General features: G+C 43.4%; 1 protein-coding gene across 5 annotated transcripts in view; it reads right to left on the reverse strand.

The window, feature by feature from the left end:
• The window catches only part of fstl5 (follistatin-like 5), a 1328880-nt gene that overhangs the window by 503852 nt on the left and 810365 nt on the right, over positions 1–14663 (reverse strand). For all 5 annotated transcript variants that reach the window (XM_070871636.1, XM_070871638.1, XM_070871637.1 and 2 more), the window contains one exon: positions 3511–3677. In XM_070871636.1, the coding sequence (XP_070727737.1) occupies positions 3511–3677 (167 nt within the window). The remainder of the gene's footprint in view (positions 1–3510; positions 3678–14663) is intronic.

The raw sequence follows: 14663 nt of genomic DNA on the forward strand, positions 1-14663 counted from the left end.
TACCCTCCAGCTTTCCCGACGGAATCTGGGATGACCAGACTTCCACCACCAATGGAGGACAAGGAGCTCACACAGCCCTGTGGCTCTGCCGACCACCAAACGTCACCACCTACCCATTCTACACTGGCTCCACCAAGCAGAATCCTCCAACAGTGACACCCACATGGTCTTTGTGCGAAGAGGGGAGGGAAATGGATGAGTGCTGTACTGTACTGTAACACTAGACCTGAATGTACCTTCACCCTGTACACCAGAGGTTGCTGCTGTTGGAGACTTAAGGGTCACCTGTACACTGCAGGTAACTCAGTATAAAAGGGGGCTCACCTCTTCGTGTCCTCACTCGAGGAGCTGCAATAAAGTCTGTACAGTTCAAGTGCCATACCCCTGCCTCGTGAAGTTATTAAGAGAGTGCTTGCATACACAATATGGACCATGTACAATAGACACCTCAAGTCGCTGGGGAAAAATACTACCAACGATGCCTCCACAAGATCCTAAAAATCCCCTGAGAGGACAGACGCACCAACATTAGTGTCCTTGACCAGGCTAATATCCCCAGCATTGAAGCACTGACCACACTTGATCAGCTCTGCTGGGCAACCAACATCGTTCGCATGCCAGACACGAGACTCTACAAGTGCTCTACTCGGAACTCCTTCATGGCAAACGAGCCAAAGATGGGCAGAGGAAACGTTACAGGGACACCCTCAAAGCCTCCCTTAAAAAGTGCAACATCCCCACCGACACCTGGGAGTCCCTGGCCAAAAGATCGCCCTAAGTGGAGGAAGTGCATCCGGGAGGGCGCAGAGCACCTCGAGTCTCATCGCCGAGAGCATGCAGAAATCCAAGCGCAGATAGTGGAAAGACATGTGGCAAACCTGTCCCACCCATCCTTTCCCTGAACAACTATCTGTCCCACCTGTGACAGGGACTGTGGCTCTCATATTGGACTGTTCAGCCACCTCAGGTCTCATTTTAAGAGTGGAAGCAAGTCTTCCTCGATTCCGAAGGACTGCCGGTGATGATAATGATGTTAAGGGAAGGTCGTGTCTGACTAACTTGATTGAATTTTTCAAGGACGTAACCAGGCAGGTCGATGAGGGCAGGTATGATGGAGTGTATTTGGATTTTAGCAAAGCTTTTGATAAGGTCCCACATGGCAGACTGGTCATGAAAGAAATAGCCTATGCGATCCAAGGCAAAGTGGCAAGTTCGATCCAAAATTGGCTCGGAGGTTTTTGTGACTGGAAGGCTGTATTCATTGGGGTTCCACAGGGCTCAGCGCTGGGTCTCTTGCGTTTTGCAGTATATATCAATTACTTGGACTTAAATGTTGGGAGCATGATTAAGAAGTTTGTAGATGACACTAAAATAGGCTGTGTGATTCATAATGAAGAAGAAAGCTGCGGACTGCAGGAAGATATGAATGAACTGGTCAGGTGGGCAGAACTGTGGAAAATGGAATTCAATCCAGATAAGTGTGAGGTAATGCATTTGGAGAGGTCTAACAAGTCAAAAGAATACACATTAAATGGTACAACACTGAAAAGTGTAGAGGAACAAAGGGACCTTGGAGTGCAGGTCCAAGATCCCTGAAGGTAGCAGGCCAGGTAGATAAGGTGGTTAAGAATCATATGGAATACTTGCCTTTATTCGTCGAGGCATGGAATACAAGAGCAAGGAGGTTATGCTTGAACTGTATAAAACACTGGTTAGGCCACAGCTGGAGTACTGTGTGCAGTTCTGGTCACCACATTACAAGAAGGATGTGATTGCACTGGAAGACAAGAATGTTGCCTGGTCTGGAGAATTTTGGCTATGAGAAAAGATTGGAGATGCTGCATCTGATTTCTTTGGACGGGAGAGGCTAAGGGGAGACTTGATTGAGGTGTATAAAATTATGAGGGGCCTGGATAGAATGGAATGTAATGTCCTGTTTCCCTTGGCAGAGGGGTCAAAAACCAGGTGGCATAGATTTAAAGTAATTGGGGAGAGGTTTAGAGGAGATATGAGAGGAAATTTCTTCACCTAGAGGGTGGTGGGGGTCTGGAACTCACTGCCTGAAAGGTTGGTCGAGGCAGAAACCCTCACCACGTTTAAAAGATACTTGGATGTGCACTTAAAGTGCTGTAACCTACAGGGCTACCGGCCAAGAGCTGAAAAGTGGGATTAGACTGGATAGCTCTTAGTCAGCCGGCGCGGACATGGTGTGCCGAAATGGCCTTCTTCCGTACTGTAAATTTCTATGATTCTATGATGAAGTGCCACATAATAGGCTTGCCAGCAAAGATTGAAACCCATGGAATAAAAGGGGCAGTGGGACATGGATACGAAATTGGCTAAGTGACAGGGAACAGGGAGTAGTGGTGATCAGTTGTTTTTTGGACTGGAAGAAGGTGGGTACGAGGGTCGGTACGAGGACCACTACTTTTCTTGATCATATACATGACTTGGACTTGGGTGTTCAGGCCACAATTTCAAAATTTTCAGATGGCCCAGGAAACCGAACTCTGTGATTAACCTTTTTAAACATTCTGTATAAAATGGTTAAAACACAAAAGCTGTAAATACTAACTTCCTGTAAGATGTAAGAACCATTGGAGACTCCTGTTTATGTATAATGTTAATCTGTAGAGAAACCCAAACACAATGGAAACGATGCAAAACCTTTTGTGGACATGTAAACACTGATACTAACCAAACCTTTGTAGAAATGTAATCACCGATACTGAGCACATTGAGGTCCTTGTTAGCGCTAGGCTGGACAATAGGCCAGTTTCTGAAGTGCTAAATCTTTACTCACAAAGAAGATAGATCATCGATGGATCAATGGAAGGATTTCAATGAGTGACAGGTGGCAATGGAAACAACATCTGAGAAAAGGCAGGGACAAAATCATACAGACGACGGGTTATAGTTCGTCAGAGAAAGGTGACTTGGTCGTTCATCAGAAGTTGTGCTCCACGAACCCGTCAGACCATCGGTCGATCGTGAGTGCGCAGGGAAACTGAGGCAGACACTCAGCAAAGACGAGTGGGAACACGGCTGCCATCAAGGAAGGGTGACCCGGTCAATCATCAGAAGTCGCATATCACGACATATCAGCGGACTACTGGGATGATCCTGAGCACACAGGGAACTGAGGAACTAGTAATTATAACATTGCTTAGCAGCTCAAGGGACAGACTAATAGGTGTAATGTTGATAACATATTGATCAGTGCTATGATTCTATGATTCTATGTTTCACATAAGCAGCAATTTTACTAAGTGCAATCCCAGCACGGGGCCTCACTTGCTGGGAACCCACATCAATAAACCATCCAATAATGGATGTTAAACTATGGGGATTGTGCCAGGAACTTGCATTGTAAAATTGGTCTAATGGCACACAGAGGAGATCTTCTCCTTGGCTAGATAATTCTGATTGAAAGGACAGCCCAAATTGCAATGGAAGTTCAAAAATTGACAAAGTAAAGAAACATTTATCTCAGGCAAATGTATTACTTACACTAATATCTTCAAGATCCAAATTGTTGAGAATAACGTTGTTGCGTTTCCAAATTATTGGAGGCCTCAGGATTCCCTGAATTGAACATGTGAGGACTGCGCTCTGTCCCACTGTTGCCGTGGTGACACTCACCTTCTGATCTTCTGCCAGGCTCAGCTGAACCACCTCTGGAAGAGTAATATTGTTTATGAGGTTAATTAACATCCCCTGTCTATACAATTAAAACTTTCCATTGCAATAACACATCACAAATACCTTTGAAAAGACTGCAGGGAACTTTCAAATACTTGAAGAAAAGGTAATTTTGGCATGTTCTTCATTTTGATAGACTAATAGCATTTGTAAAAGCATGTTACTTTAGAATCAAATTTAGTGAAGGAGTGAGGAAATTAATTGGAACATGTAATTCCAGCACAGACACAGAAGATTCCAGATATATTCTGCCAGCAGTGTAACTTAACTCTTTTCCCACTCTCAATAGAATATACTGCTGAAATAATTTAATTATATTAAATAATGACAATCTGTAAAACAGGTTACGTGATTTTGTAAGAGTAAAAAAGTGTGAAATTAACAGGTTTATTAATTTAATGGAGAATTGATGTTACTAATGTAAACATTAATTTTAAAATGCATGTCTTATACTCGCATGTGATAAGCAAAATATTTTGACAGAAGTTATAGTGTTTTCATTCCTCCCACAGAAAGGTAATATTTTCAATTTAACACATTTTTGAATTTAGATCGTTGTGGTAGAAAATGTACTCTCAGTAAATAGTCAAAAATGCATTTACCTTAATACAGTTATTCAAAGAAAGAATTGCATCTCATAAATATCATAAAGCACTTCACATAGAATGAATTACATTGTACAGTTACAATGCTATGGGTAAACATAGCAACCATTTTTCATATAGCAAGGTCCCAGAAACAATGAAAGAAACATAGAAACATAGAAAATAGGTGCAGGAGTAGGCCATTCGGCCCTTCTAGCCTGCACCGCCATTCAATGAGTTCATGGCTGAACATGCAACTTCAGTACCCCATTCCTGCTTTCTCACCATACCCCTTGATTCCCCCAGTAGTAAGGACTTCATCTAACTCCTTTTTGAATATATTTAGTGAATTGGCCTCAACAACTTTCTGTGGTAGAGAATTCCACAGGTTCACCACTCTCTGGGTGAAGAAATTCCTCCTCATCTCGGTCCTAAATGGCTTCCCCCTTATCCTTAGATTGTGTCCCCTGGTTCTGGACTTCCCCAACATTGGAAACATTCTTCCTGCATCTAACCTGTCTAACCCCGTCAGAATTTTAAACGTTTCTATGAGGTCCCCTCTCATTCTTCTGAACTCCAGTGAATACAAGCCCAGTTGATCCAGTCTTTCTTGATAGGTCAGTCCCGCCATCCCGGGAATCAGTCTGGTGAACCTTCGCTGCACTCCCTCAATAGCAAGAATGTCCTTCCTCAGGTTAGGAGACCAAAACTGTACACAATACTCCAGGTGTGGCTTCACCAAGGCCCTGTACAATTGTAGCAACACCTCCCTGCCCCTGTACTCAAATAAAAAAGGGAAGGTGGCTCAACCGTGGCTATCAAGGGAAATCAGGGATAGCATTAAAGCCAAGGAAGTGGCATACAAATTGGCCAGAAATAGCAGCGAACCCGGGGACTGGGAGAAATTTAGAACTCAGCAGAGGAGGACAAAGGGTTTGATTAGGGCAGGGAAAATGGAGTACGAGAAGAAGCTTGCAGGGAACATTAAGACGGATTGCAAAAGTTTCTATAGATATGTAAAGAGAAAAAGATTAGTAAAGACAAATGAGATGAATATAGAGTTAATGGGCAAAAAATGGAATAGATTAGCGTCACCTGTTAGCACTCGTGTTATCGTCGGGCGCAGCAATATTAGCGCTGCTCGCCAACTTGATTAGGGTTTTAGTGGCAGCACTAATACTTAGCGCCAGGGAATGTTGCACTCGTGTGCAATGCCCCAGTGGCACCACAGAAGCCAACTTGAATGTTTTTGCCTGCCTTACTGCCTGGCACTAATGACGCCAGAAAAAGCAGGTGTTCACAGCTGTCCCGTGGCGCTAATAAAAGGAATGAGTGTATAAAGTAAGTTTTAGAGATTTTATTTAACTTTATTTGCATTGATCTCATTTTTTTTGGTGTTCCTGATGTGTAAATTAGTTGCATTGCAATTTAAAAAAATGTTTAGGTTTTCCAGCTAACCTTCTCTTTGCTAAGATGCTGTTATTTTAGCGGCAAACCTTCAGTAGCACTAAGAGAAGTGTGGAACGCTTAGAGCTTCAGTCCACCCTTAGGGCACTAAAAATCAATATCGGTATCACCAGCGACCAGGCGATATTAGCGCCTCAAAACCGGACATATTCAATTTTTCCCGCAATCTTTTTATGGCCATATTGGCAGAGGAAGGACTGTTATCCAGGAGGAATCCTGACTCTTTGAATAGTGTCATAACATTTTTAACACTCAGCTAAACTACCAGCACAAATGTTCAGTATGCAAACAGTGACTAATGGGGTGTCAAAGGGATCAGTGCTGGGTCCTCAACTATTTATAATCTATATTAATGACTTGGATGAAGGGACCGAGTATAATGTAGCTAAGTTTGCTGATAATACAAAGATGAGTAGGAAAGCAAATTGTGAGGCGGACACAAAAAAAATCACAAAACTATAGACAGGCTAAGTGAGTGGGCAAAAATTTGGCAGATGGAGTATAATCTTGCAAAGTGTGAGGTCATGCACTTTGGCAGAAAAAAAATCAAAGAGCAGATTATTATTTAAATGGAGAGAGATTGCAAAGTGCTGCAGTATAGTGGGACCTGGGGGTACTTGTGCAAAAAATACAAACGGTTGGTATGCAGGTACAGTAAGTGATCAGGAAGGCCAATAGAATCTTGGCCTTTACCGGAAAGGGAATGGAATATAAAAGCAGGGAAGTCTTGCTACAGTTGTACAGGGTATTGGTGAGGCCACACCTGGAATAACATGTGCAGTTTTGGTTTCCATATTTACGAAAGGATATACTTGCTTTGGAGGCAGTTCAGAGAAGGTTCACAAGGTTGATTCCGGACATGAGGGGGTTGTCTTATGAGGAAAGGTTGAGTAGGTTGGGCCTCTACTCAATGGAATTCAGAAGAATGAGAGGTGATCTTATCGAAACTTATAAGATTATGAGGGGGCTTGACAAGGTGGATGCAGAGAGGAGACTAGAACTAGAGGGCAAAATCTTAGAATAAGGGGCCGCCCATTTAAAACTGAGATGAGGAGAAATTTCTTCTCTCAGAGGGTTTTAGGATCTGTGGAACGCACTGCCTCGGAGAGCTGTGGAAGCTGGAACATTGAATAAATTTGAGACAGAAAGAGACAGTTTCTTAAACAATAGGGAATAAGGGTTTATGGGGAGTGGGTAGCGGGGTGGACCTGAGTCCATGATCGGATCAGCCATGATTGTATTGAATGGCGGAGCAGGCTCGAGGGGTCGTATGGCCTACTCCTGCTCCTATTTCTTATGTTCTTATAATGAGGGGGCACGACATGTTGGACGCAGAGAGGATATTTCTACTCATAGGGGAAACTAAAACTAGGGGACATAGTCTCAGAATAAGGGGCCGCCCATTTAAAACTCAGATGAGGAGGAATTTCTTCTCTCAGAGGGTTGTAAATCTATGGAATTCTCTTCCCCAGAGAGCTGTGGAGGCTGGGTCATTAAGGTGGAGATTGAACAATAAGCAAATAAAGGGTTATGGGGAGCGGGCAGGGAAGTAGTGCTGTGTCCATGATCAGATTAGCCACAATATTATTAAATGGCAGAGCGGGTTCGAGGGTGGCCGACTCCTGTTCCTATTTCTTATAAGATGTTATGTTCTTATAACATCTCATCCAAAGACCTCCAACACTAAAGCACTTCTTCATCAGTGCACTGCCGTGCCAACTTCGATGAAGTATTCAAGTTTTAAATTGGCACTTGAACGAACCCATAGTCATCTGCCTTAGAGACAAGAATGCCACCAATGGAACCAAGCTGACAGTACTGACTAAATGAGACTAAACTTTCACAATGTTTAGTTTACCAAATCATTAATCAAAAATATTGAAAATACTGAATACAAAGACAAAGATAAGATTATCACAGATTGAATTGTCTGTTATTCATGAGACACAATGATTAATTTACTTATAAAGATAAGTGTCTGGAATTTCCATGGAGGTTTTCATGCAGAGATCAGCGGATTACCCAGAGAAATGGCCATAAATGAACGTTTCAGATGCGAGATTGGGAGACCCCCATGGAAATCTTGCCTCAATGCAGTTTTGGCCAAGCAGTCAGAGTTCTGTTGTAGAGTTAGGCTGAGGTTAAGTGCCTAGACTGCTGCAGTAAGAACTGATGTCAAATAATTAAAAGAATGTAGTTTGAAAATAGTAAATTCTAGTCATTAATTTAGTAGTAAGGAATTCATTTCTTTGGGTTTGCTATAATCTTCTGCTGAAGTTATGTTGGACAATCAGACAAGCCCCTGCAGAAGTTCAACCACTCACCTCTCTTCCTACTTGCTAACTACTTCATTAGAATACGCACGGGTAAAAAAACATGACGTTCCTCTTTCAACAGAAGCCTATATAAAATGCTGCTCTTTCCGATATTATATAACATCACACTATAGGATTCAGAGCATTCAATTCCATGCTGTGACTCAGAGCTGTTCCGACAAAGTTGTAGCTCCTGCTGCATTGGAATGGGGAGGTGTCTTCTGCCCTTTTAAGGTCCCTGATCACCTCTTCGGCATCCCCACTGTAGCAATGCCCAATATTCCTCCGAGGCACTGGTGGACTACCTCAGCGGTGGAATCTTGCTGGGAGTCTGGCCATGCCGAGACAATGACCCCCTGACCCAGGAGCATGGATCAGGGTTGCAGCTGTGCCATAAAAGCAGGTGGATGTCATAAAAGCATGAGAAAATAAGAAATAGGAGCAGCAGTCTGCCATTCAGCCCTTCGAGCTTGCTCCACCATGCAATAAGATCATGACTGATCTTCTACCTCAACACCACCTTCCCGCGCTATCCTCATATCCCTTGCCAGAATACTGCTACAAAGAGATAAATCCAGCCTGAGGTGTCATCTAAAACCACAGTGTAACTTCCTAAGGCAAAGCATGTTTGAGAATATTGGAACAGGTTAATATCGTCTGGTGTTGATTAGCAGCCTTCAAAGATTGTGAAAACATCCATAATCTGGCCCTAACATGCTTCTATCCCAATTCTACTTTAATTATTAATTCTCTCAGAACATAATACAAAAACCAGACATCTAAACAAAGATGAAAAACTTCGTACTCAACCATTTCTAAGCAGGGCATATGGGTGACAATTTGACTGATGTCTACTAAAATATTGATGCTATTTTAGTTACTTGAGCAGAAAATTTATATTGGAAATGTCACACAAACTGGTTCAGTGCTAACTAGGCATCAATCTCTATGGCCAAATAATTATAATTAACATATGATTGGAACTGTAATACTATAAATACACTTTACTAGTTTTAGATTTACTAGTGAATTTCAACAGTGGTGCTTGATATGGGGTGGCAGCTGGATGGTGAGTAGGGAGATTGTGATAGCAGGGCTGGTTTGAGTACAGTCATCCTGGAAGTAGGTAGGGAGTAACAGTGGATGCCAGGAATGCTACTGACTGGGGGAATGGAAGCCTGACAGGGAGAGGGCTTGCAAAGGTAAATCATGATATTGAATGCTATTAAAGGTGGGAACATCAACTTAAATGTTAGATTTATCCATTTCAGCGTGTAGTTTATTATATTAATATATAAATTGTAATAAAACATACTCATTAGAGAAGGTTTTAATCTACCCATTTGCGTTTGATAGTAGCCAGAATGTGGAGAACATGAATTATGGCTGTATCACAATACTTTTGATGTAATGATTTGGTCATTTACGTGGCTGACCCAAACAGAGGTACTGATCAGAAACAGTAGAAACAATGAACTAATTAGAAAAACCAGGCGTGAGACTCCTGCTCCAAAGTGGTGTTTTACTCCCGGGTGTGAATGTGGCAAAGCGAGCCGCTGCCAGAGAGGGACAGCAGGGAGGCTCAGCTGATTTCAACAGCTGGGCCTCGTCAGCAAGCCACTTTTCCGACTTCCTGACTAAAAGGGCCAGAAAGTTGGTGCACAGCCATTAAAATTAGGGGGACAGATAGCATCCTTTTTAAGCAGGATCGAGAGTCCCAAATGGTATGTTGCTCACCTGGTGCCGGGGTGAGGGACATCTTGAATTGGCTTGAAAGGATATTGGAGAGGGAGGGGGAAGATCCAGACATTGTGGTCCATGTTGGGAGCAACAACAACGGAAAGAGTAGGCAAGAGGTCCGATTCAGAGTACCAGGAGCTAAATTAAATAACCATAACCTCAAGGATAGGTGCCGATTTTAACTCCAGGTTGGTTCCCCCACTCAGACCCAAGTTAATTACAGTCAGGTCTCAATGATATAATTAGGCACCAACATGCATATGTAAAGAGGGACCCTGTTGGCTCGATGTTCATATCGTTGCTGCTTGCTCAGGAGAGCAGGTTAAAATTGCAGATGTTGCGATCATGGTGGTTTTCGGATAGGTAAGAGTCATTGCTATTTTAACTGCCCACCAAGTTTCTGCTGAGTAAGTACGGTTAAAATCATCCCCTAATTTTAGGATTTTTACCCGAGCCATGTGCAAATTGGCATAGAGATAAGCAGATTAGGGAGGTGAACAGGTGGCTGAAGCAGAGGTGTGGGCAAGAGGAGTTCCATTTCATGGGACACTGGAACCAGTACTGGGATAGGAAGGAACTGTTGGGACGGACTCCACCTGTACCAGTCTGGGACAGGGTCTAGCAGTAAGGATGAATAGGGCGGTCACAAAGACTAAATGGAGCGAGGGTTCAGATGGAAAAGGTGGTATAAATAATAATTCTAAAACAAATGAAAGAGAAAAGATTAGAGAGTGTATTCATCATATTTATGAACAGCTCCAATGAGGGATAGAGAGCCACATGTCCAAGTTGTCCAATGATACAAAGTTAGGTGGCATTGTGAGCAGTGCAGATGGAAGCATAAAATAACAAAAAGATATAAATAAAATAAGTGAGTGGGTAAAACTGTGGCAAATGAATTTCAATACAGTCAAGCATGAGATCATCCACTGTGGACCTAAAAAGGATAGATCAAGGTACTTTCTAAATAGTGAAAAGCTAGAAACAGTGGAGATTTAAAGGCCTAGAAACTGGGGAATGCTGGAAACCTGCCAGTAACATTGGTGGCCAAGGATAACGGCCGCTGGCCGAGAGAGCGCAGGCAGTACCGGCATTTTGGTGATGCCTGCTCATTATCTAGCGATAATTTGCGAGTACAATGTACTCATTGTAGCGCTAATCTCAGAAGGAGGCCAAAGACCGCCTCGGTCTTCCCCTTGCAGTATAGGGGAGTGGGGAAGAAAGGAGCGAACTGAACTATTGCCATATGTGCTCCAATAACATTAGCTGCCACCCAATGTTTGTTGATTTTTTGTTTATTTATGACATGAATGCCAATTTAAAAAACATTTGTTCCAGGATGTGGGTGTCACTGGCAATGCTAGCATTTAGTGCCCATTGCCCTTCCTTGAGAAGGGAAGAAGTTCCAGGACTTTGACCCAGTGACAATGAAGGAACGGCGATATATTTCCAAGTCAGGATGGTGTGTAACTTGGAGGGGAACTTGCAGGTGATGGTGTCCCCATGCATCTGCTGCCCTTGTCCTTCAAGGTGGTAAAATTTGTGGGTTTGGGAGGTGGTGCCGAAGAAGCCTTGGCAAGTTGCTGCAGTGCATCTTGTAGATGGTACACACTGCAGCCACGGTGCACCGGTGTTGGAGGGAGTAAATGTTGAAGGTGGTGTATGGGGTGCCAATCAAGCAGGTTGCTTTGTCGTGGCTGGTGTTGAGCTTCTTGAGTGTTGTTGGAGTTGCACTCATCCAGGTAAGTGGAGAGTATTCCATCACATTCCTGACTTGTGCTTTGTAGATGATCGAAAGGCTTTGGGGAGTCAGGAGGTGAGACACTCGCCACAGAATACCCCCAGGATGTTGATGGTGGGGGATTCAGCAATGGTAATGCCGTTGAATATCAAGTGGAGTTGGTTAGACTCTCGCTTGTTGGAGATCGTCATTGCCTGGCACTTGTGTGGCGCGAATGTTACTTGTCACTTATCAGCCCAAGCCTGAATGTCGTCCCGGTCTTGCTGCATGCGGGCATGGACTGCTTCATTATCTGTGGAGTTGCAAATGGAACTGAACACTGTGCAATCATCAGCAAACACCAATGACCTTATGATGGAGGGAAGGTCATTGATGAAGCAGCTGAAGGTGGTTGGGCCGAGGACATTGCCCTGAGGAACACTTGCAGCGATGTCCTGGGGCTGGGATGATTGACCTCCAACAACCACAACCATCTTCGTTTGTGTTAGGTATGACACCAACCAGTGGAAAGTTTTCCCCTTGATTCCCATTTACTTCAATTTTACTAGGGCTCCTTGATGCCACATTCGGTCAAGTATTACTGACCCACAAACACTGTAAGCCTCCCAGAAGGCTTCCAGAAAATGCAAAGCCTCCCCACCCCCGCCCCCGCCCCACCATCACCACTGATGGGCAAAAATTAAAGTTTAAAAGATGAACCTTGTCAAGGGAGGCATTTGAAGTTCCGACATCCATCCTCATAAATCTTGCCAGACTCCTCATGGCCGGTAATGCTGCCGAAACACCTTTGAGCGATAGCACTCACTGGCATGAATGAATGCAGGTGGCAATGCTCGTGGAGAACTCCACAATGGATGAGCACCGTCAACTTGGCATTGCACGCCAATTGACGTCACGGTCCACCTCATTAAAATACTCTCGCCGATAGCAGGTAACGGTAGCGCTGACAACCTGACGAAAATGGCAGCCGCTCCAGTACCCTTTCCATTTTCTGCCAGGTGGAGGGTGCTTAACCTTTCCCAATTTACCTTTGTAGACCTGACAGGCTTCAAATAACCAATGTGAAGCGTGACTCTCTCCTAAGCACTCACAGTGATGGCCAAGATCAGATACTTTACTTGCAAACAGGAACAAGCATTGTCGCATTCCATGATCCATCATATTAATACACCAATGTACTAATTTCTTAAAGTGAAGTCAAGTAGTTCAGTTGGTTGAGCACTAGATTCAGGGCCAGAATGTCCTGCATTTGGATCCTGACATGGTTTGCACAACCTTTCATTGAAACATAGAAACGTAGAAAATAAGTGCAGGAGCAGGCCATTCGTCCCTTCGAGCCTGTACCACCATTCAATATGATCATGGCTGATCATGCAACTTCAGTACCCCACTCCTGCCTTCTCTCCATACCCCCGATCCCTTTAGCCGTAAGGGCCACATCTAACTCCCTTTTGAATATAGCCAACGAACTGGACTCAACAACTTTCTGTGGTAGGGAATTCCATAGGTTCACAATTCTCTGGGTGAAAAAGTTTCTCCTCATCTCGGTCTTAAATGGCTTACCCCTTATCCTTAGACTGTGATCCCTGGTTCTGGACTTCCTCAATATCGGGAACATTCTTCCTGCATCTAACCTGTCCAATCCCGTCAGAATTTGATATGCTTCTATGAGATCCCCTCTCATTCTTCTAAATTCCAGTGAATATAAGCCTAGTCGATGCAGTCTTTCTTCATATGTCAGTCCTGCCTTCCCAGGGATCAGTCTGGTGAACCTTCGCTGCACTCTCTCAATAGCAAGAATGTCCTTCCTCAGATTAGGAGACCAAAACTGCACACAATATTCAAGGTGTGGTCTCATCAAGGCTTTGTACAACTGCAGTAAGACCTCCCTGCTCCTATACTCAAATCCTCTTGCTATGAAGGCCAACATACCATTTGCTTTCTTCACCGCCTGCTGTACCTGCATGCCTACTTTCAATGACTGATGTACCATGACACCCAGGTCTCATTGCACCTCCCCTTTTACAAATCTGTCACCATTCAGATAATAATCTGCCTTCCTGTTTTTGCCACCAAAGTGGATAACCTCACATTTATCTGCCATGCATTTGCCCACTCACCTAACCTGTCCAAGTCACCCTGCAGCCTCTTAGCATCCTCCTCACAGCTCACACTGCCACCCAGCTTAATGTCATCTTCAAATTTGGAGATATTACATTCAATTCCTTCGTCTAAATCATTAATATAGCAAGAGGAATAAAATGAGAACTATCTCTTAGGATGTGGAGAGAAAACAGGAGACTGCAGTGCTTGCCACACTCTGCTGTATCTCTTACAAAAGCAAAATACTGTGGATGCTGGAAATCTGAAATAAAAACAGAAAATTCTAGAAATACTCAGCAGTTCAGGCAGCATCTGTGCATAGAGAAACAGAGTTAACGTTTCAGGTGGATGACCTTTTGTCAGTTCTGGCGAAAGGTTATCAACCTGAAATGTGAAATCTGTTTCTCACTCCACCCCTGCTGCCTGACCTGCTGAGTATTTTCACCATTCTCTGTTTTTATTGCAGTATCTCTTGGCTATTTGATAATGGTAACGGGAATCACTGCTACATCCAACGGGTATTTCATGCCTAATGGAGGCTAACCTCTGTTAGTAATTTCTTTTTGGCCTTAAAAAATATTAACAAACATTTATAATAGTGCTGTTGACACATGCGCACAAACAAACCCAGGAAAATAGCCAAAGTATAATTGTTGTGAAAACATTTAGTAAAAGGCTCACAAAGATGCATTATTTTCTCTATTATACATTGTCAAATGCTAACCTGAAAATTTCCTTTCAAATATGGAGATTATCACTTATGATTCGAAAGTATTGGACAAGGTGGGTAAATACAGCACCTGATGTCAACAAGTGTAGTAGTGGTCTCAGAGTCCATAGGCAGGAAGTGAAAACTCTGCCCTGGACTCCATTCCAAATGTTGTGACCATTACCATAAAATCTATTGTGTGGATGTTGAATGAGAACAGAACTGGATTTGCTTTTGAGTTTGCCTGATTGACCTGTTGACACTCATTGAGAAGATAGATTTAAAGATGGCTATTACAGCGA

The sequence above is a fragment of the Pristiophorus japonicus genome, chromosome 2, assembly GCF_044704955.1.
Source record: "Pristiophorus japonicus isolate sPriJap1 chromosome 2, sPriJap1.hap1, whole genome shotgun sequence".
Lineage (NCBI taxonomy): Eukaryota > Metazoa > Chordata > Chondrichthyes > Pristiophoridae > Pristiophorus > Pristiophorus japonicus.